The 23367-nt window shown below is 37.8% G+C and overlaps 1 protein-coding gene across 1 annotated transcript in view; it reads left to right on the top strand.

Moving 5' to 3' along the window:
* The window catches only part of LOC130426475 (potassium channel subfamily T member 2), a 75395-nt gene that overhangs the window by 25446 nt on the left and 26582 nt on the right, over window positions 1-23367 (top strand). Inside the window, exons 4-15 of the mRNA XM_056753280.1 lie at window positions 3775-3874; window positions 5289-5342; window positions 6353-6401; window positions 8002-8061; window positions 8895-8969; window positions 9902-9985; window positions 10238-10332; window positions 11945-12125; window positions 16722-16886; window positions 17143-17279; window positions 20367-20430; window positions 21577-21685. Coding sequence (XP_056609258.1) covers window positions 3775-3874; window positions 5289-5342; window positions 6353-6401; window positions 8002-8061; window positions 8895-8969; window positions 9902-9985; window positions 10238-10332; window positions 11945-12125; window positions 16722-16886; window positions 17143-17279; window positions 20367-20430; window positions 21577-21685 — 1173 coding nt within the window. The remainder of the gene's footprint in view (window positions 1-3774; window positions 3875-5288; window positions 5343-6352; window positions 6402-8001; window positions 8062-8894; window positions 8970-9901; window positions 9986-10237; window positions 10333-11944; window positions 12126-16721; window positions 16887-17142; window positions 17280-20366; window positions 20431-21576; window positions 21686-23367) is intronic.

Here is a 23367-nt window from a genome sequence, read left to right as displayed (position 1 = left end):
TCTAAAACATTCTGGAAGGTGTGCCCCAAGGACCAGGGTTGGGAAACACTGTTCTATAGTATACTTCAGTAATTTATGTGAACAAATATAAATCTATTGTATAGTAAAAAAATTAAATAAACATAATTTATTAAAAATGAAAGAAATTTAGGTAAAATAAAAATTATATGGCCATAATTTATCCATCTTTATGTAACATTAATGTCATTTGTCAGTTATCTGCCTTTGGTAGGAACTGGATTTTATATTAAAATATACATCTATGTCTTCAGAGGTGTATAAAGAGCCTGCACAGAGAAGCTTTATGTGTTTACTACCTTAGAATGAGCATTTTTTATCTACAAATACTGCGGGTCTGCTTGTATGTAATTCACCATGTTCTGTCAGCCATCGTAGTGTTTCAAACGGGAGGGATGGATTGAGCAGTTGGTTGCAATTTGCAACCTTGCCGCTAGATTTTACTGACTGGACCTTTAAATTCCCAGAGAAATAAAAATTATAATTCCAATATTTCATGTGACCTCATGATCTTCAGTTAAAATCTGAAAATGCACTTACGCCCACTAATGTCTATTCATCTCAAATGACGTATTTTGAACAGCTAGTGCATAGCATCCATTAGCTCCTCCCCTCAAACTGTCAGTCTGCTGCCATTTCCATTTCAAAATGCAATGCCATTCAATCAACTCGCAGTGACAAATGCAAGCCACAACTACTATTTTTCCACAACTACGAAATTCCGTTTCACTTGGAAATGCATCATGATATGGAAGTAAAAACGATTGTAACATCTAGTGGATGGGGACTTAGGTTGACATTTTCATGGAAGCACACTTCTAATTATGTTCTCTCTCATAAGCAGCCTCTCAAGGCATCAAATTTATGTTTGACTTGCTTTCTTCAGTTGAATATAAAAAAGGCATGTTGGTAACGTATTGGTTTCTGTGTTTCATGACGAAAAAATTATAACTTTAGTCGGATGAAAACCAAATGGATTTGAAGTAATCAGCATGCTGGCATTTGAATTTTGTGCACAAATTTGTCTATATTTCAGTTTCTCAGAATGGGTGTAAAATACTAATATTTTTCCCTCATAAATGTGTCGCTTTGCTTTAAATTCTGATTGGATGTATGTGCTTTGTAGAGCTTCACAATTTCAAGTCTCATATAAGACAACATGGCGTAAATCTAAAATTATTTGATTGTGTTCAGCTGAAAGGATGGAAGTCATATGGGATGGCATGAGAGAATTTTTCTAATCTATTATATTTTCTCTCAAGGAATATCATGAGAACAAAGAAATGGTTCAAATGAAACAACCAAGAGTTCAATTCAAGCCTCACGAGGTATAAACAAGCAACATCTGAGCAATAACAGCCTCTAAAATATCACAATCATCTTAAACACAGTTACTAAATTTCTGCTTAAAGATGTGATTTGTTACACTGCAGAAACCTTTCAGGGCTCCAGAATGCAACTAAAAATATAATTTTGCAAGTGATATTTTTGCGGTGATTGCCACTGGCGACCATGCAAATTTACTTTATATTAAAGTGTTTGCAATGGATGCGACGCACTTAAATAAAACACCATTGTAACAAAGGCCAGAGAAAGAGAGAGCAGTGCAGATAGAGCTCACTTCCAGACCTCAAGAGATGCTCTAGTGACAGGGGCTAGAGGCTGCGGACTTTAGCCTCCTTGTTAGAGCGCCCAACTCCCATGTCAGACCGAAGCCTGTTCGAAGTCACCTAGGCCTAATGGCAGGAGTGGGCTTCTTCCCGCACGCTCAGCGCCAGCGCTCTGCTCTCCTTCTTTCCTAAACTCAGCACACCAATGCTCGATGAGGCAGCACAGAATAAGAGTCCGCAGATCTACGCAGAAAATTCCCTTGAATTCTGCTTGTTATTGACAAGTATACACACAACGTGAGTGCTTAAAGCTTGTGGCATACTTCTTCTTTTTACGAGTGCACGAGCATATGCGTACGGCCGAACGCACACTCTTGCAAAGTATGCTGTTTTCGACTCGTACACACGGGTATTAATGCATATGCAATGCGAGATATTGCAATACCTCTCCAGGTCTATAGGAGTCAGGTTTTTTTCTTTTATCTTTAATCGATGCTCCCAGGACACAGTTGCCACCTGGTGGTTAGACTAATTACTGCATGAAATGGAATTAGCATGCGTAACAAAATTCTGGCGGTGCGTGTACAGTACGCAGATACTAATCTGGTGTCTAAATTTTTGCCACACGTAGTGTACACTGTCCCACGCGTACGGGGAAAAAGGGAACTATACTACAGCCTTGTAAAGTGTAAGCGCTGTTTGCTGTGACGGATTTTAATGACCCTGAGGATGAACAATGTGATTTTTCAGAGAAGTTCAGGAAACGCTTCATTTCATATCAGTTCATAGCAAGAATGAGCGACAGGCGAACTCTTTAGTTTAGTTTTATATTGTGTCGTGAACATTTGCAAATCTAAAATCATCATAAAATGTAACAAGCCCTTTCGTTTTGCTTTAAATTCTGTTAACAAGAAAATGTTCATACATACTTCAATGGACTCCAAACGGTCGAAGGTCAAAATTACAGTTTCTACAGTTTTTTTTTGTGTGAAAATGACCGATTGTTTGCTAGATAAGACCTTTATTTATCTGTGAGCAAAACCTATGAGAGGGAAGATGTACACACAACAGGATAACTGAAAGTATGTGACTTAAAAATGTTAGTTAGTGTTACGTGGCTCTTAGAAAATAATTCCACACCTGTTTTTCACCTGTAGGAGCCAATGACTCCAGATGTTTTTGTCTGGAGCCCTGCATTTGGTTGTTAACACTAAAAAAGCGCTCCCAACAGAATCATTTCAACAACTTTACAGCTCCATTTTTTCAAACGTTTAAAAAAAGCCTCACATTTCGGCTTTTACGCCCTGTGCTGATGTTTCTTCATTGGCTCCAAATATGAGTGGATTCTTGTAAACGCTTCTCCAATTTGTTTATACGAATCTAGAGTCAAAATCACCGTCTGTCTGAAGGTTGAAAATAAGCATAAACGTCAGTAACAGAGAGTGTATGGAGTGGAATGATGAAGTGTTCCGTTTTTTTTGCTCTGGCCCTCACGGTGGATTTATAATTCTGCATTAAGCCATCACAGATAGCAAGGTCAACCACAGCTGGCCTTTGCAGAAGACGCGACATCATTTCCTCCTGAAGCTTTTAGTCTTTAACTTAGCAACACCGTCCTTCCCTTCTCAATTGATTGCTTTTTTTATATTACCGCCATGGAAATACGTCTAACTCTCTTGCCTCCTCTCTCACACACATCACCATTATCTCTCCTCCTCCTCCTTCTTCTTCTTCTTCTTCATCTGTTGTTTATCTCCATCCAAACCTCATCCTTCCTTTTAGAGTGCAGGTAGAGTTCTATGTGAATGAAAACACTTTCAAGGAGCGTCTCAAGCTGTTCTTCATCAAAAACCAAAGATCCAGTGAGTCCTTTAGCTCCTGGGCCGAGGAGCGCCTCTCATTGTGGCTTTTCTCGTGCTGTGAGGTGCTAGTTTGTGTGTGTTTTGACGTGGAGTGCTGTTGACCCCTTTGAGGGAGCTCGCTGGGGCTGGTGCTGGGTAATTGGTTGGTCTTGTATTTGTTTCTGGTCATTTGATGTGCTGTCCTTTGGCTGTCGTGTCATGTCCATGAGAACTCGGCTCCACTCTGTTGCTTGTGAAGGTCTTTGTAATGCTGATTTGGGATGACATGCCGCTCTCGTCCGCAGGTTTGAGAGTGAGACTGTTCAACTTCTTCCTGAAGGTTCTGAGCTGCCTGCTGTACATCGTACGAGTGCTCTTGGACGACCCGCGTGAGGAGAGAGACTGGTGAGAATACTGGGGAGAGAGCTGGGTTGAGCATTTTTAAGCGTACCGCTGACGTGAAGGCCAAACAGTGGGCAGTAAAGACAATCCCAGAATGCAATGCGACAAAAATGCTGTCATGCATAAAATCTGTTTTCTATTTAGTTAATATGGATGTACTGTAAATAAACATTTTGTGGTTGAAGCTGCAATCCATAATGCTTGCCTCTCTATCGCCATCTGTGTTTGAACCAAAAATGGCAGGTTGTGCATTAAATGATGTCAAACGTCGCATTTAACAGATTATAATTTAAAGATTACTATTGTAAGCTTAGTGTTTTGAAGTAAGCTTTTGGGGAAAGGTAAGAAACTTTGTACTTGTTCAATAACTGATTTTTGTTTTTTGTTAGCCAAAACACTTTGGGATTGCAGCTTTGACTGTGAATATAATATTGCGAAGAAAAAAAACATATGTCACATATATTTTTCTCTATTTGATTATTTTAAATGGTTATAAGTGGTTATAATTAAGAAAGTTAAGCTCAATTAACATTTTCCTCAAAAAAGTCTATCTTAACAACAAATGTTCTTTAGTGGTTTTATCCTGAGATAAAAAGAGCATGGTGCTAGCAACTGTGCTCGATCCAAGGGGATTGCACATAGTCAGAAACAAAATGTATAGTACACTGCAATAATAATGCAATGTTTGGATAAAACGTCTGCAAAATGCATAAATGTTAACTATTATAGTTATATTTGTATTATTATTATTAATTTCCTATTAATTTCCCGTCTTCATGTAAAAATATTCTAAAATTTGGATTATTATTATTAGTCATATTATTATATTTACTGTTTTAGCTGTTTGGCGAATGGGGTTTGCTTGTTTCAGGAAGGTTTTGAAATTGAGACCAACTGGCTGCACTGTAAAAAAATCTGATTATACTTTTAAATTGATTTAAATTAGCCTTATGAGTCAATTCAACTTAAATGACATGGAACTGACTTCAAAATAGAGTTATAAACTATTTATGTTCAGTGAAGCTAATTTGATATCATTTCAATTTTTAAGAAGCTTTTTAAGTCTATTTGTTTTATCGTTCGGCCAAAAATACCAACTGAACCCCAGAATATCCAGACAGCGATACCAGTAAGAAAAGTCTGGTTTCAGGTGTTTTTTCAGCAGGAACACCTGAAGGATATGCAAGTGAGCAACAGGAAAGAAGAATAATGGTCAAAAGTGAAACCCGTGGGTTCTGTTTTGAGTTCAGGGAAGAGTTTGTGCGGTGTTGGGGAGAGAGAGAGTGAGTGTGTGGGAGGACAGAGGGAAGTGAGATGGAGAGAAGATTGAAGTGCCTTCAGTTATTCCATGTATAAAAGCAAGCTTACTGTATTTTGTAAGATTGTGTTTGTATGTGTGCGTTTCCTTCCCCTGCAGTCCTGGCTGTCTCAGACAGAATGCCTCTGCCCACAACAGAAGCCATTTTGACTGGTAAGTATCCAGACTCTTGACTCTTGCAGGAGTAACGGACGAGATGAATGGTGGCCAAGGGCCAGATGGGAGGATAGTCAGATAAATGTCCAATTTAATATGAACCAAATCTGTGCAAGTGAGACAAGTGGCAACATTGCATTGTACCCTGATAGTTCAGTGTACCTTGCATTTGAATTACATTTTAAGCCAGAAACATACGCTCTTGCACATACCCATTGAAAGTGAAAATGAACAGCATGTCTTTTCCTGTTTTTTTCCTGTTATTGACGTTTTTAACATAGAAAAAACCTTTAACATGATCCAAAAGTAAACAACACTGGTCTTTTCTTCATATATGTTTTGTCTCATGCTAACAGTAGAATTGATTTATTGACCTCAGTCAGGTCACAGTGCACATTCGTGTCTCAGTGATAATACCAGAACATGTTTACATTTAGTCATTTAGCAGACGCTACAGAGAGTTCATGGAGCAATAAAGCGATATGTCATACAATAGGTAATACAATAATACAATAGGTGCTTATACCAAGTTATAGATTCCACAAAAGCCAGACCAATACCTGTTGAGAGAAACAGAGAGAGTTTTTTTTTTTCATTTGTCTGTGAAGTATTCACAGAAGAGATGGGTTTTAAGTAGTGAATGTTGTGAGAGATGTGGTTGACCGGACTGAATTAGGAAGAATGTTCCACAAATTGTTTAACAAGGCCTTTCAGTTTAGTAAGCATCAAAGACACACGTGTGATGGTGTTTCTCTGAGTGATGTTCATTACCCAGCACTGAAAACAGAGCTTTGATTTCTGTGTTCCTAACAAAACTCTTTGCTTGTTTGTATCTGTTTATTTCTCAGGCAGCATTATAGATGCATTAGATTCAGGTGTTGCTTTGCTTGTTTGACGTGTGAAAGGAAAGCGTTCAATTATGGGCTTTGTTCTTGATTTGAGCCTCTCTAAATTGCCATTTTTCTTTCTTTCTCTCATTTCATCATAATAATGACTCCTGTCATCAGGTCCCTCATTATTTGGGTGAACAGACCTCTGCCGCTCTGGGCCCTTCAGGTCAGAAAAACACAGACTAACACACAGGAACATACACCGGTTTCTTTAACTATGGGTCGGCTACAATTGGAACTGTCATTTTATTTAGAAATTATACTCTTTAAAAAAGACTTTATACACCCTCATTCATTAATGGTCATTTCATGTTTCACAATTTAACTGCACGCCCCCGTTAAATTCAGAAGGACTATGATTGGCTTGGTTTTATTGTTCATTTGCTCTAAAAGTTATACTTATGATATCGCTCCTTTCTGTCATTATAGTTGTTATGCACAAATAACAGCTTCCATGACTTTAAAGTCGGCTGTGAAAGCTGTTCTGTGTAATACACTGATATTGTGTGTGTGCCTACCTCAAAAACACTTCTATAAAACATCCTTTGAAGTCCTGCTCGTCAATCTGCTTGTTTTATTTTCCAACTCAGGTCTGATAAAAAAATTCAAAACTAATGCTTCTGTTATTAGTGTTTATTAATATAACCCCTGTGACACCATTCGGTCTGGTGTCATTTCCCTCGCCCAGTAGGAAAACATTTGCGATCTCTAACAAAGATTGACGAAAATCAAGGCCTCAGAAACAGCAAATACTGGCTCCTTTAACAAACGTCTTCTGAAGCCAATCCATGTGTTTGTTTAAGAGAAATAACCTTATTGACAGCGCTATTAACGTTGATATCTAGCTTCCGTCATCTCTCAAATCCGTGTGAACCAGAGGCTTGTTCTTCCGGCAGATGACGTGTCGTAAATTCCGGTGACGAATGCTGCATTTTTCGTTTTCAGCCAATAGGATAGCGTCTACACTGGAAGGAGATTTCGTCATTTGCACTCCCCTTCTACCGCTTGGAAGGAAAATGATAGGTGACATTATCACTCTGACAGCATTATTCTTCAAGAAAAAAAACATATTCAGTTAGGATACCTTGAGGGTGAGTAAAACATGTGGAAATTAGCATTTGGTAGTGAAATATCCCTGAAACACTTTTATGATTGTTTGTGTTGTCTTTGTGACAAACATGAAGTTAATTTTTGAAAAATTCTTGGTTGTGATTAAAGATCAACCGATTCTAAATTTCACCACCAATTGCCAATTATTCATAGTAGCGATGTCTATCAAATTGGCATCGGATGAAACATTGTGAAACATTGTGATGGACGATGACTTTGTATGTCTTTATACAACGCTGATTGCACATGTATGCGTTAAAACTATCAGGCGATAACTGATAATACAAAAATTGCATTTATTTTTTTATTTATTGTTACTGATTATTGCCAGTTATGTGTGTGCATCTCTAGATGTACGCTCTTTAATTCTTAATTTCCAAAAAAATTCAGTGTTAAAATTCTCAACGTTAAAAAATAAAATCTACAGTTTCTAGGACAGTTTTAATGGCACCTTTATATAACCAGACAACATCCCCTGAAACATGAAAGGGCCCATAGTTAAAGAAACACACACACACAAACTTGGGATTGTTGTGTTGCCTTCAGTTTGGCCATTCATCCACTGCTGCAGGCCCTTGCTGTTTCTTTCTATAAGACCTCCGTCTCATCTTTTTCTCTGTTTGTCTCTGTGTCTGACTGTTTCTCTCTCTCTCCAGGTGCTTGTTGCATTCATCAGTTTTTCAGAGACCATGTTGCTGGTGTACCTCAGCTACAAGGTGAGATAAACAGCACACAGTTTTACGCTATAATATAATGACTTGATTTACATGTTGCTTGCAAGAGGTCAAAAATACACTTTAAACACTGTATTATTTAACAAATGCTTTATTTGACTAGTAATTAAGGAGGTCAGACACATGATATTCTGTAGTAGAGGACAATCTCTGCTGGATTATGCGGCCAAAGTGTTTTTTAATGGCAGCTGGTTCTACACAGTTCCTCAGTAGCTCGTCTGTGCTGATTATTTATTGTCATTAAGGGATTTTTCAGCCAAAAATTACAATTTATTTCATCATTTATTCACCCTCATGTCATTCCTAATCTGTTTGACTTTGTTCTCCAGAACACAAAAGAAGATATTTTGAAGAATGTTGTTAAACCCATTGACTTCCGTTGCAGGGACACAAAACCTCCGAGACATTTCTCAAAATATCTTCTTATGTGTTTCACAGAAGAAAAAGTCATACACAGGTTTTGAAGGAAGAGGAAAGCATGTTTTCCCTCAGAGAGATTTCCTTCGATCTTTACTGCGACGTCTACAACCTGCATCAACACATCTCTCACTCTTCGTTTTGTATTGATTCCTATCACACCCAACAAGTGCTCTTCACCCACACGGGTCAGGTGTAAACAAACAGACGGGATGTAAAATAATGCAGATGTTTAACATCTGATCTGATGCTGATAAATTAAGCTTATTTGTGAGGACAATGGCATTTGACCCTTGTTTGCCGATGATTTGAAGCCAAGTGAGGCTGTGTTATCCTCAAATCTGAAAGGTCACAGAAACATTGTTCCCTGACCCTGACACGTGCATCCTTGTTTCCAGGGCAACGTTTGGGAGCAAGTGTTGCGCATTCCCTTCGTTCTGGAGATGATCAGCGCAGTTCCGTTTGTGATCACTGTGAGTAAACGAACACTATACATAGACAAAACAAGAACTATAAAGATGACATGCTAAAGTTACAAATTTTAGATTTTTTTTATTAACACAATTAAAGATATTTGGAAGAATGTTCGTAACCAAAGAGTTGAGGGGCACCATTGACTACCGCATAGTTGAAAAACGTCTACTATTGTACACTCTAAAAACCTGTGCCATATACAACATAAAGTGCTTCATGGCCGAAATCGTAGGGGAACCATTTTTAGTGCTTTATAGATTACCATATTTTGGTGCTTCAGTGGTTCTTCAATCGGTTCTGTGGGATGACTGAGGTGCTATAAAGAACCATACATGGGCTTAACAGGTTTTTATTACAGAACCGGTGCTATATAGCACCTCAGTCACCACAAAGAACCTCTGGAGAACCACTGAAGCACCAAGAGATGGTGCTATATAGCACAAAACCCCTATGATTACAAGCAAAGAATCACTTTTAGTGCTATATTGCACCATTTTTAGTCAATGGTGCCACAGACCTAAATGGTTTCCCAAATTGTTCAAAATATCTGCATTTGCGTTCAAAAGAACAAAGAAATGTATACATAATAGAATTTTTATTTTCAGGTGAACTTTTCTTTTAATTCTGTGTATTTTGTATTTTGTATCGTCTTTTCCTTCAGGATTTTGTTTTGTAATCAATAGAACCCAAACCCACACGCCTGAAATTCTGTTACTCCTTTAACATTATTAAGTACAATTCTTTAAATAACAAACAACAAAACTATTTATCTAACATGTTTTAATACCATTTATGTCAACAATACGTGTAAATTCTGTTGTTTTATGTGTGCTTTCACCAGGTCTGAATAGTCTTGGAAACGCTCTGTTTTGTGTTATATCACAAAGCTTTTTGAACATAAGTAAATTGTGGTTATTTTCTTTGCACTCAGGTGATTTTGCCCTCCCTCAGAAACTTGTTTATCCCTGTGTTCCTGAACTGCTGGCTGGCCAAACATGCTCTCGAGAACATGATTGTAAGTAATGAAGCGTTCTTCTTCCATCTGCACACACTGCGTCCTTGCAAGCACAACCATTGTGCCCGTGTGTATCTACTTTCAACGCATAATCTCCGTCCCATTTCATCCTCATTTCTTTATTTCCCAGACTGAAAGCTTTCTTGTTATCACATTTGTGATTGTCATTGTGATTGAAAGCACAATGTCATTAAAACCTTTCGCTTCTTTGCCTTCGTTCTTTCTCTCTTCTCTTCCTTGTTTTCCCCCCAGAATGATCTTCACCGAGCGATCCAGCGCACGCATTCGGCCATGTTTAACCAGGTCCTCATTCTCTTCAGCACTCTACTCTGTCTCATCTTCACCTGGTGAGAACTTCACTTTGATGCAGACATCCTTAAAACATTACCGTGTAGGTGAACTGTCCGCTAGGAAGTGATGATGCGAGCGGTCTGATGCTTGTTTATTAATTAAGAACATGTTTGGAGGCATGTTCTCTTGTTCTGTCAGGGGAGGAGGGGGCTAGCCATGTACTCGTGATACAGAAGGGAGAGAAATGAGTGACCTTTTCACCGTTGACAGCTGTGTGTTGATTCAACCGGCCCTTCAACACTGAACAAACACACACACACCAGCAGTACTGAGAGATAGAAAGATCACGCCTTCATGCACGTGACCCGCCGCACAGTTATTGTGTTTCGGCTTGTTTTATCACACTTTGTTCTCTGCCATTCGTGGATCATATAAACCCTCTGGCTCTTCGTGTAAATCAATGCAGAACGGTCTACCTGAAAAGCCTTTAAATCTCGAAGAGAGGTGTTTATGCAGCCAAAGGCAAAATTCTGAATTCTGGAATTTTAATTGAATGGTGATTTAGTGTTTAAAGTGACAGGAATGACAGGAAGAGGAGTAAACAGAACTTAACACAGGTTAAGGCATTCAGGGAAATTGGGTTTCATGAAAACGTTAGCAATATCAAATCTATAAAAGTGTGTTATTGTCATATATCAGCACGCTTTGGCTGAATGGCATCCACGCTGATCTACAGCCACAGGGGCACATTGTGATTGATGCTGCTTTTAATTGAATTCAATTCACATTCATTGTATAGTGTCTTTTGTAATGTTTGTTACTTTACAGAGAGCAGATTTACAGAAAACGCATGTTTCTGCATTACTAGACAAAACAAGATTAGTCTTTTAAAAGAGGTGATATCAAAGAGAATAGTTGTGATAAATAAGTATAAATTATAGTGTTCTTTTTTGTTCAACAGAACAAAACAAAATGATCAAGTAATTTTTCCTACTATGGGAGTCAATGGGGCTTGAGATCTGTCTGGTTATAAGTACTCTTCCAAATATCTTTTTATCTGTTAATCAGAACAAAGAAATTAATACTGATTTGGAACAACTCAAAGGAGAGTAAATGATGACAGAATTTTCATTTTTGGGTGAAGTATCCCTTTAAAGGCTGAGAACAGTTTTTTTTCTGGTACTGGCCGATACCAATACCGTGATAAGAATGCTTATAACTAAACAGATCTCAACCCCCAGTACCTGTATTATTTTTGGTGAGGTGGCATTTGTCCAGTCAAAACACACTGAAACTTATTTTATGTGCTTGTTTACAACCTTTCAACGCACAAATTTCAGTCAATTCTGTCAGATATGTCTAGTGAAATATCGGTATCGGTGTCGCTATATGAGTACGAGTACATGAGCTTGGTATCGGGTATAATGATACTGGTATCGGTGCGTCCATAGATGAGTATTTTACAATTAGCAATGAATGTGATGTACTTTCATATAGCAAAGAATGTGTATAAACCATATTCAAGAACTATTGTAAAACATGTACTGTGTATTGGGTATAATTAACTGAACCGTTTCCAGAAACGGCCCGATCAGAAACTGGATTTTTAAATTCCATTCTCAATTGGTTTCTAAACTGCACACGTTATGTCTTCTCTCTCTTCTCCAGTATTTGTGGTATTCAGCACCTGGAACGAGCAGGGAACAATCTCACGCTCTTTGACTCTCTGTATTTCTGTGTGGTAACGTTCTCTACGGTGGGCTTTGGTGATGTCACACCTAAAATCTGGCCCTCTCAACTGCTGGTGGTCATCATGATCTGTGTGGCTCTTATAGTTTTGCCAATACAGGTAAATCTGACAAAGACACCAGGGATGCAACAATATTATGGATATTCTGTTATCGCAATAGCAAAATCGTCTCAATATTATCGTGGTCACGTGACTGTATGACACAATGGGTCTCTTCCGGGCCCAACATAGACAATGTTCGAAAAAATAATAGATGTTACCTTTGTCAAGGTCTATCTGGTGCAGTTATTGTATTTTATGAAAAGGATTTTCAGTTCATTTGATCCATCTCATACTATTACTCATATCTCTAAGCAAGTTATGAATAGAGTATAAAGAAAAGAGACTTATGTCACATTTCCAAGTCATATTCCAACAAATATCTTAACGGGATCTTTACACCGAGGTATTATTGTACAGTGTGATTTTTATATTTTTATATTACACTCATCTACATTAAATGTACATATGAAAACCATTACAATAGTCTGCTTTGTGACATCCATTGCATACATTTTAACCCAAAGTATTCCTAGGAAACCTAGGATTTTTGATTGATTCTGACTTTGACTTTTTATGTGTTAACAAACTAAAATGAAACTTCTCTACCTCACTGTAAAAAATGACTTTCTTACTTTTTTCTCGTTTTCCAGGAAAAATGTCGTAAAATTCTTGAATCAAGATGCATTTTCTTGATGAGCAAATTGACCAGTCTTGTTTTTAGTCAAAAATATGAAATTTTAGTGAATTTGTGCTCAAAACAAGCAAACAAAGTCTGTCAATAGGGTAAGAAAAATAATCATGAATTATTTTTTAGTCACTCAATTAAAGATTATTTTTCTTATTCTTTGCTTGTTTTAAGCACAAATTCACTGGAATTTCATATATTTTTAATAAATACAAGACTTATTTTCTTAGGTCAGTTTGCTCATCAAGAAAATGCCTCTTGATTAAAAAATTTGTCATTTTTCCTGGAAAAAAGTATGAGAGACATTTTTTGCACTGCTCCTGGCACCTGCTGACATTAATGGTTGGGATTTACTTTATTATAGGTTCTAACATTAGCTTTAAAACATCTTGAACATATTTTTAAACTCTATAACTCTGTTCCAACTGACGTATTTTCATAAAAGTCGTATTATGGAATAATGTCAATGGTCGCGTATTACCAGTTTTTTTCAGTGTTCATCCGCACTGGTTTTGCACATAATCAAACTGATTTGACTAACTCTTTGCACTTTCATCTGTCAAACATTTTATGCAAATTTTATGTGGCTATGATGACAAAAGCAGCCAGCCAAATCACTTTTGTGTTTAAGGCCCCTGTGAGAGACAACACAGCTGGTGCATTTCACTGTCACACACAAACACACTGATGATGTGTTCACTTTCATGTACACGGCAGTATAAGAAACACGTTTTACATCACACTTCAGCACATACTTTCTCTTACCAACACGTGCACACACAGACAGCACAGGCTCCCAGTGGGGCCGAGGAGGGAAAAGAGATGAGAGAGTTGTCTTTCATGTGTGATGTGAGGAGATCCCTGTCGGCTTCCTCGTGTGGTTTGGGGGGGCTGGTTGGTGTGTTCCCATCACACAGGAAATATCAGCAGGTCCAGCGAGGACCTCCTACTCTTTTCATCCACAAATACCAGCTGACATTTACCGGTGCCCCCCGCATGCAGCTGGTGCACGCGCGTAAGTGTGAGCGCGCGGGCGTCACGGCAAAGACCCTGTTTGTGTGCGTGTTTGTTTCAGGCTTAACAGGGGAAATCTCCAGTAAGGCTCACGGCCCGCAGGGAGTCCTCCCACAGCACTGACTGACAGCAGCCACTGTATCCCATCCGTCCCTGTGCACACATTGCAATGTGTTTTATATTCTTAGCTTTTCTTTCGCAATTAAACGGTGCCAAATCTCTATTCCCGAATACCCTTTGCCTGGAAGCCACGGAATAGCAAACTATACCCACAGCTCTCGGTAAAACCAATCGAATCTTAGCTGAGGATCCCTTAATATACTCACCACTGTGACTAAAACCCTAGAGTGATTTACTGCTGCTATTAAAGAAGATTGTGTAAAAGAACCACAGCTCAGATTACTCACAATAGTAACCCACACAACACGTTAATATCAACCCACATAACACCATATCTATTGTCCAACTCAATCCCCTACAAACAACCTCCAACATCTATCTGCACAACCCCATCAGTAGCCACCTAACTAAATCAATATCAACCCATGTAATCCACAGTGCCATCAATATCTACACACACAACCCACAAGATCATAAGCATCAACCCACATGATACCAACAATATTGTCCCCCACAACACCAACAAAATCAACAACAAAATAATCCTTTACATCACCACTATCAACCCACACAATACCATCACTATCAACACACACAACCTTAACCACCACCGATATCAACCCACAAAATCTACCCATTATTCACAACTCGCAACAAAATCAATATTGACACACAATCAACAACAGCCTATATCATTCTATCCACATAACACCATCAGTGTTGACACACAAACAACAACACCAGCAGTATCGACACACACAACCCAAAACACATCAATGTATTCAACAAAATTCACTACATCATCAATATCAGGCCATGCATTCCAAAACAACCCACAACATCAGTATTGACACACACAACCCAAAACACCACCAATATCAAATCTCACAAACTGCACACAATTTATAACACAAAACACCATCAATACTCAACATCAATATTGGCACACACAATCCACAACAACCCGCAACATTAATATCTATCCCCAACAGCATCTGTATTGACACACACAACACTATCAATACACAACATCAATAATAACACCCAAAACACAATCAATATAAAAAAATAATTTTTGACACACAACCCAAAACACCATCAATACACAACATCATTAATGACACACACAATCCACAACAACACGCACCATCAGTACGAAACACACCATCAGAATCAACACGCAAAAAAAGTGTTTGCCCCCTTCCTGATTTATTGCATATTTTGTCATGCTTAAAAGATTCAGATCATCAAACTAATTGTAATATTACACAAAGAAAACCAGAGTAAATATAAAGTGCAGTTTTTAAATGAGGGTTTTATTTATTAAGGGAAAAAACTATCCAAACATTTCTGACACTTTGTGAAAAGTGATTGCTCCCTAAACATAATAAGTTGTTGTGCCAGCCTTGGCAGCGACAACTGCAATCAAGCGTTTACGAGGGTCTTTCACATCGCTGTGGAGGAATTTTGGCCCTCTGTTCTTTGCAGAATTGTTTTAATTCAGTCACATTGGAGGAGTTTCGAGCATGAACAGCCTTTTTAAGGTCAGGCAACAGCATTTCAATTGGATTTAAGTCCGAGCTTTAACTAGGTCACTCCAAAACCTTTATTATGTTTTTTTAAGTCATTCAGATGTGGACTTGTAGGTGTGTTTTGGATCATTGTCCTGCTGCATAACCCAAGTGCGTTTAAGCTTGAGGTCAAAAACCGTTCATGGAAAACAAAATCTTTGGTTCCATCGAAAATGGCCAGTCGCCCACTTCCTAAAGCTACAAAGCACTCCAGACCATCACACTACCTCCACCATGTTTGACTGTTGGTATGATGTTCTTTTTATGAATACTGTGTTAGTTTTACGCCAGATGTAACGGGACTCACACCTTCCTAAAAGTTCAACCTTTGTCTCATCAGTCCACAGAATATTTGCCCAAATGTTTTGGGGATCATCAAGATGTTTTATAGAAAATGTGAGACGAGCCTTTGTGTTCTTTTTGGTCTGCAGTGTTTTTTTGCCTTGGAACTCTCCCATGGATGCCATTCTCTTTCTCATTATAGAATCATGAACACTGACCTTATCTGAAGCAAGAGAGAACTACAGTTCTTTAGATGTTGTTCTTGGATCTTTTATGTCCTCCTGGACGAGTCGTTGTTGTGCTCTTGGAGTAATTTTGGTAGGCCGGCCACTCCTGGGACGGTTTACCACTGTTCCACTCTTTCTCCATCTGTGGATAATGGCTCTCACTGTGATTCGCTGGAGTTTCAAAGCCTTAGAAACGGATTTGTAACCCTTTCTAGACTGACATTTTAATTCCTTTGTTTCTCATCTGTTCTTGAATTTCTTTAGATTGCGACATGATGTGTTGCTATTTGAGATATTTTAGACTACTTCACTTTGTCAGACAGGTTCTACTGAAGTGATTTCTTGATTCAACAGGTCTGCCAGTATTTATGCTTGAGTGTGGCAAGTGAAATTTAACTCAGTTATTCAATTCATCACAGTTAATTCATGATGTAGCAAGGAGGGCGATTACTTTTTCACATAGGGTCAGAAATGTTTGGATTGTTTTTCCCTAAATACATAAAACCATCATTTAAAAAAGAACTTTGTATTTACTCTGGTTTTCTCTGAGTAATATATATTTTTTTTGATGTTCCGAATCATTTTAAACTATAACAAATATGCAAAAAAACAGATAGGGGACAAATACTTTTTCACATCACTGTATGAGCTCCAAAGCTCTCCTTCAGACGCTGATTTCACAGTTCTACAGAATCCATGTGTGAAATCTCTTTGTAAATCATCTTTAAGCCTCATTCACTTCCATTCGCTCTAGTTTGAGCAGTTGGCTTTCTTGTGGATGGAGCGTCAGAAGTCTGGAGGGAACTACAGCCGCTACCGAGCCCAGACTGAGAAACATGTGGTGTTGTGTGTCAGCTGTCTGAAGATAGATCTTCTCATGGACTTCCTCAATGAGTTCTTCGCACACCCCAGACTGCAGGTACTTTTGTGCACCTACCGCATACGTGTACACACGCACATTACTCAAAAACGAATTTGAGACGAGAGAACTCATGATAAATGCCGTTTAATCATTTTCAGAAGTGCCAGAAGCTGACATTTTTGCAGTGGGATTAACTGAACATTCATTTACATGAAGAAATCTGTTTATGTGTGAATGATCCTCTGGGATTTAATCGGTTCGCAGTGTCTGCCTGACCCATTTTTGTTCACTAATTTGAGCTCATCATGTCCAGGATTACTATGTGGTGATATTATGTCCCGCCGAGATGGACGTCCAGGTGCGGAGAGTTCTTCATATCCCGCTGTGGGCTCAGAGAGTCATCTACCTGCAGGGATCTGCTCTCAAAGATCAAGACCTGATGAGGGCCAAGTAAGAGCTTCTGAGAAAAGAAAACAACCACAAGTCTCATGTTCGTTATTATTGTGTATGGTTGTATATCTGGGCCAGTTTGTATAAAGCCATTCAAGTGTGTCAAAATTCTTAAAATGATGTCATTGTACTCTTATTCTTACACTTACGAATAGGAGTGATTCAGAAAGGTTCATAAGTCTTACAAATAGATCTCAGCTCCTAAATTATTTTAGAGAGCTGAAGACGTCTCCTAGTAAGGTCATGATCCTATCCTTCTCGTCTGATGCTTTCTGTTTTTTGGACAGGGTCGTGACAGTACCATGTTTTGTGTCTTTGTTGCGTTCTGTGTGGAGACACGTGGCCTTTGTTTAGACATTGCGACACATGTCCTCCTGTGGCGTGTTTTGGCACCGGCCCCTTGTTTTTTAGTGGTTTAGTCCCGTCGCCTGCCATCACCTTCCCCATGTAATTATGTAAGTGTTCCCCTTTATTGAGCCCCGGCTCGTTCTGTCCCATGCCGGTTTGTTTTGTGCTTTCATATGTTAAGTTCCTGCAAATTTTCCCTACGTCAAGTTTCCGAGTCTAGTCTTGCCTGCCGTTTTTTGCCCTCTTGCGCGAAGTGTTTTATTTGAAGTCTTTTTGTTCGTTTTTTGATCCCCATTGTGGGTTTATGTTTGAGTCATGTTTAAATAAAGTGCTTTTGTTTTCTCCATCTGTCTGCGCCTGGGTTCAGTCTACATAACCATGACAAGTTAAGAGTAACAAAATGGCAGAACGAGGCAGATACCATGGACTTTACTACAAAGAAACAATGTGTTGGAATGATATGATGACAGGGAATTAATTAAATAATGTAAAAATATTTTTTAAGGATTTGCAGCTTTGGTCTTTTCTTTATATAGCCTACAGCTGTGAGTGTAATAGGATGTGATTCAGCAGCTTAATTATTTAAATAAGCTGTTAAAACTAAATTAAAAGTGTATGAAACCAAGCCAAAATGGATACATATTTGAGATATTTTTTTGCATAATTCAAAATAATTGTTTGAAACTGCAGTTTTTAACTTTTGCATCTCTGTCGCCATCTCTGTTTGAAAAATGAAATTGCAGGTTACTTCATGTATTTATCTTCATACGGGTTGAGGTCAACCGATGTTAAATTTCCCACAAAATCGTACAGCTCAATATATCAATCACTATTATAAGCTTGTCGTTGTCAATCAGGGGAAGGTAGGCAGACTGTTTACAACACTGATTTTTATGTACTTGGCCAGTAACAACATTTTGGTTTATTTTACCCAAATAAATTATGGATTGCATTTATACATTTAATATATATATATATATATATTTATATATATTTAAATTAATGTCTTAATTCAGTCATGATTTGATGGTGCCATGCTTCAGTAACTTCACCCATGCAGGCTCAGAGGTCAAGGCCGGCCATTTTGTATTTAAATCATTGTAGTCCTTAATTTGCAACACACAAGTCAGAATTTATGAATCAGTCTTAAATTTCACTGAAAGAAGCTTTTAGCTTCTTTATAAAAGATGCCTTCTCTTAAAAGAGGCATGAATTAAAATCACAATTTTAACCCAAGCTTTTGTTATATCATCATGTAAGTGTTAAAACTGAAAACGCTCTTGTTACTGAGATTACATCTGTTATTGACACCAGGCCCAGCGAACGGCAGTTTCTGGAATCCACCTATCTATGATAGGTTGAACACCACCTCCACAGAAAAATATTAACGACTACTCCTCTAGCCCCACCCACTGGTTCGCGCATGACAGAACCAGTGGCACGGAACCCGATAGAGCAATAAACAAAATGCTGTTAAAGAGCTAAATATTGTGCCATCCATTGTTGTGGAAGAATACAGTTGCTGCATAACTTTCCTTCGGATTCCGATATTAGTATTGTTAAAATTAAAAAGCAGTGCTGTGCTTTCAATACTGGATCAGATAGGATTTGCGCAGTAATCTTATGCGAGTAAAACATTTTTGTACTATGCGTCACTATTGCTTTGTTAGAGATCACTTGATGTGCCCTGAGCACTATTCACACGAGATCAGTATTACTTGGGGTCCTCTAGTCATTTGTATTATTTGCAGAGGTTGTCTGTGATCTTAAGTCCGTGCGAATCGCCATCTCTGTGCTTTGTTGGTCTCATATATAATTTTCAAGATTTTATACACCGTTTGCGAATGATGGAGGCTGCTTTGAAGTGTTTTGGTATTATTTCAGGTGCTGGGTGACATCCATAAGTTACCGGGAGTCTCCCGTTTGTTTATTTATCATGGAATCTCTCAACATTTGAGACCCTCGATCGCGGTGATCTTTTGTCCGATTCAGGATCACTGGTCTCAAATGCTGTTACGGTCATGTATCATTAAACTCAATACAAGTATAGGCTATACAAACTATACACACTAAATGTGAGTAAAATCATCCCGTGCGAATGCGTCACATGAAATACTGATGTGGGGAGGTCATTTATTAATCACAGGAGGTCTCCAGTTAATACTAATGGCGTGCGAAAACTGTGAATGGTGCTAATGTGTAAGCTAATGTTACGTCTCGTAGCAAATTCACAGAAGGCTAAAACTGCGCAAACTGCGATTCAATCAAGGCAGGCACACGTTAAAACCTAGCGTTAGCAGAGCTGGCCTCAAAACCTGGGTAGAAAATAGCCTATTACTTTTTGATGTTTTGGGATGTCATAACCATCATAAGTAGACCTCATATAACAGTATAAAACAAGCACAGTTCATCAGTCCTTTAAACAGTCTTACTAAACTATCTTTTATCTTCTAATACTAAGTCAAAATTTAAGACTAATCTAAAGAGCATTTTTGATATGTTTAGTACATACAGGGACAGGTATTCATTTTAAAGAACAAATACAATCAGAATCATGTATTGGGCTTCATGTTGTTGTTTTGTTCTGCTATTGTGACCTGACGGAACATTCATTCTCATCTTTTGCTTTATCACACTTTTGAATTCTCTAAGCTCTCTTTTCTTCTCTGTCTGTTCTTCTTTCTTCTGTTATGGATCCTGGCCCGGTTTATCTGATTCTCTTTTTCTTGGTGGCTGCAGGATGGATGATGCTGAAGCCTGTTTTATCCTGAGCAACCGGTTTGAAGTGGACCGCTTCGCAGCTGTATGTTGACCTTCCGTTCAATATTCTCACCTATTATGTCTTTTCTTTTCTATCCTCTCCTTTGTCTGTAAATAGGAAGCAGCAATTTCAAAGCGTTGCTTTATCGTTTTTAGTCATTCTTTTTATTGATCTCACACTTGAAAAGCACAGTTCAGACTGAAGTTATTTATGAAAGATGTTGGTGAAGGTATTTGAGTGAATGTCATGAAAACTGAAGGAAATGTCAAAGTCATATTTCATATCAAAACTAAAATATATGACATTTAGCACAGAGAAATATATTTAAATGTATTGAATGAATGCTTATGCATTCTAACAAAAAATATCCATTTTCATTATATTTACTGCAAGATATTTTATTTTCATTAATGTACAGGTAATACAAAATACACAAAGATAAATGAGATATAATATTTACTATCACATTTATTTATGCTAATTAAAATATCAAAATTCTCTAAAATATTACGGTCTGAGAATATTTATTTATATATGTATATCAGTTAACATTTATTTTATATTTGGATTGTTAAAAACAAAAAAATACTTCTAACAAAAAATACATTTGAAAACTCTTTATTGTCCTAACAATAAGACATTTATATAATTTAGTTGAAAAATACAGTAAAAATAATAATAATAAATTACACTTTTAATAAATATATTTTTTAAAAGTTTTTTTATGGGGGGAGGGGTTAGATGCTTATTGTTTTAGAAGGAGATTAATGTCTTGTGTTGCCAGATTGGGCGGATTCCCCAAGTTCATGAACGGAAGGAAAATGCCTCCTCAGCTTTCCGAATCAGATTTATTATAGAGGACATTTTTGCACAAAATGTGTTTTTGGACGGTTAAAGTCATTGGTTAATTTCTTGATTGTCGCTTTGAAGTTATATTTTCGAACTCTCTTTAATGCTATGTTTGATCCTTTGACCTGTTTTTCCGGTTTAATTATATTTTTTCATCTTGTCATAGTTCGTTTAAAGGAGATAAAATGGTCATTATCATTGTTGATTGACACTGCAATACATTTCTATCACATTATTTTGGCAGTTAAAATTTTGGGCTGGTTTTTGTAGGAGTGGGGGATTTATTGAGCCTTTGGCCTGGAAATTGTTCATTCATACGCCTCTTTCTCTTTAACACAGGACCACCAGACCATTCTTAGAGCCTGGGCTGTGAAGGACTTTGCCCCGAACTGCCCTCTCTACGTGCAGATCCTCAAACCTGAGAATAAGTTTCACATCAAGTTTGCAGGTGAGTGTGTGAAATGTGTTTTCTTCTGGGATTGAGGTGAAGCGAGAGCAGTATGGCTTGATATATTTTACTCGTGTGTGTGTTTATGAGTGTTTGTGAGGAACTAATCTCACATCTTATCTGCCTTTTTGGACGTGTAAATGGGATTCTTTCTGTTTATTTCACCAGTCTTTCCATTCCTCACTTCTCCTCTGCCTTCTCGCACATTTAATGGAATATGAGGAAAGGGCAAAGTCAATTCACAACATTTCAGAGATGAACACTACATGAGAAAAATGAATGAGGAAATGAGGAAATCCTAAATGATCAGTTAAATGAGGACAATCAATCCTGATATAATTACATTCAAGACAGCATGAGAAATTAGAGTCTTTAAACAACCTTCAAAGTGCAATGTCAAAGTTGTTAATGCTCTGAACTTCATAAAGTGTTCTCTGGTGTTGACCATGTAAACAGATGCTGAAGAATTATAAATGACCCAGAGGTGCCAAAATGAACATATTTACTGTACTGTTTGCTGTCCAATGTTGAAGCAGTGGCACATTTTATTGTCCAAGAGCGCTGCAGGATGCTTTGTTGTTGTGAATTTGACAAATGGGTTAATGGAAGAGAGTGTGGTGCACTCAAATCTCTAGTTATCTGTAATGCTTGGCCTTCTGTCCAGCTGTCTCAGTCAGCCTCTGAGCTTTTTAACGTGTTGGGAAAGTGAATTAAATAAATTCTCTACATCCTGCTTGCTTTCTTTTCACTTCTGTAACACTTTCCTCTGGAAATCATTAGAAGCTGTGTTTATTCACACCACTTCCCCGGACTCCTACCAAAATATTCATTGACTTATTTGCACGGTTTCTCTGTGATATGTTCTGTCAGTATTTGTGTCACAAAATGTTTAGTTGAGATTCAGCTTATTAACAGTTAAAAGGTAACGCTGTCTTCAATAGCTTTTATAATGGTAGCTTGTAGTGTACGGTAGGTGGTCAAATGTAAACAACACTGGGTCCAAAAGCACTTCCTGTTTTCAGCTCTTCACTACAAAAAACGTAAAAATAACAGTTGTGTAGTGTTGCCAAAAAACAGCCAACAATAATCGAAATGTTAAATGTCTTTTAGACGAACAATATGTTAAATTAAATAAATATAATGAGTGTTGTTTAAATCATGCAAAACGGTCTATACGATGTTAACGGCTTTGCTAGCCTCCGCCAGACTTAGCATTTTGCTTGTTTAGCGAGATTCTCTTCAAACTGTAGCTCAACATTGACAGTAGATGATAAACTGTAAATACTGCCCACTTTAGGACCTTCTGTGGCGATGCTCTTGCGTGCATGATTTCTAATAAAATACCATTATGAACCATTATCTTTTTCCATTAGAACCAGTACAAAATTCTTTTTTAGTGCGTTTTGGGCATTATTCCAATAGGATTATTCTGCCAGAAAACATCCCAACCAATAGAATCCATCACAAACCATTAGACAGCATTACAGTTTCCATTAAACTAACACAACTCCCATTACAACCATTAAATCCATTACAGTTTCTGTTGTGTTTTGAGCACGGTTCATGGTCTCTTTTAGCAGGGCTCTCTTGTGTTGCATTACAAACATACAACCACACGCAATAGAACTAGTGTAGACCCACTTGCCCACATTAACTATTGTAGTATATATATAATAGTAAGG

Source organism: Triplophysa dalaica, chromosome 7 (genome assembly GCF_015846415.1).
Source record: "Triplophysa dalaica isolate WHDGS20190420 chromosome 7, ASM1584641v1, whole genome shotgun sequence".
In the NCBI taxonomy this organism is placed as follows: Eukaryota; Metazoa; Chordata; class Actinopteri; order Cypriniformes; family Nemacheilidae; genus Triplophysa; species Triplophysa dalaica.
The sequence above is the reverse complement of the archived record's forward strand: the minus strand, read 5'-3'. Positions and strand labels throughout refer to the sequence as shown.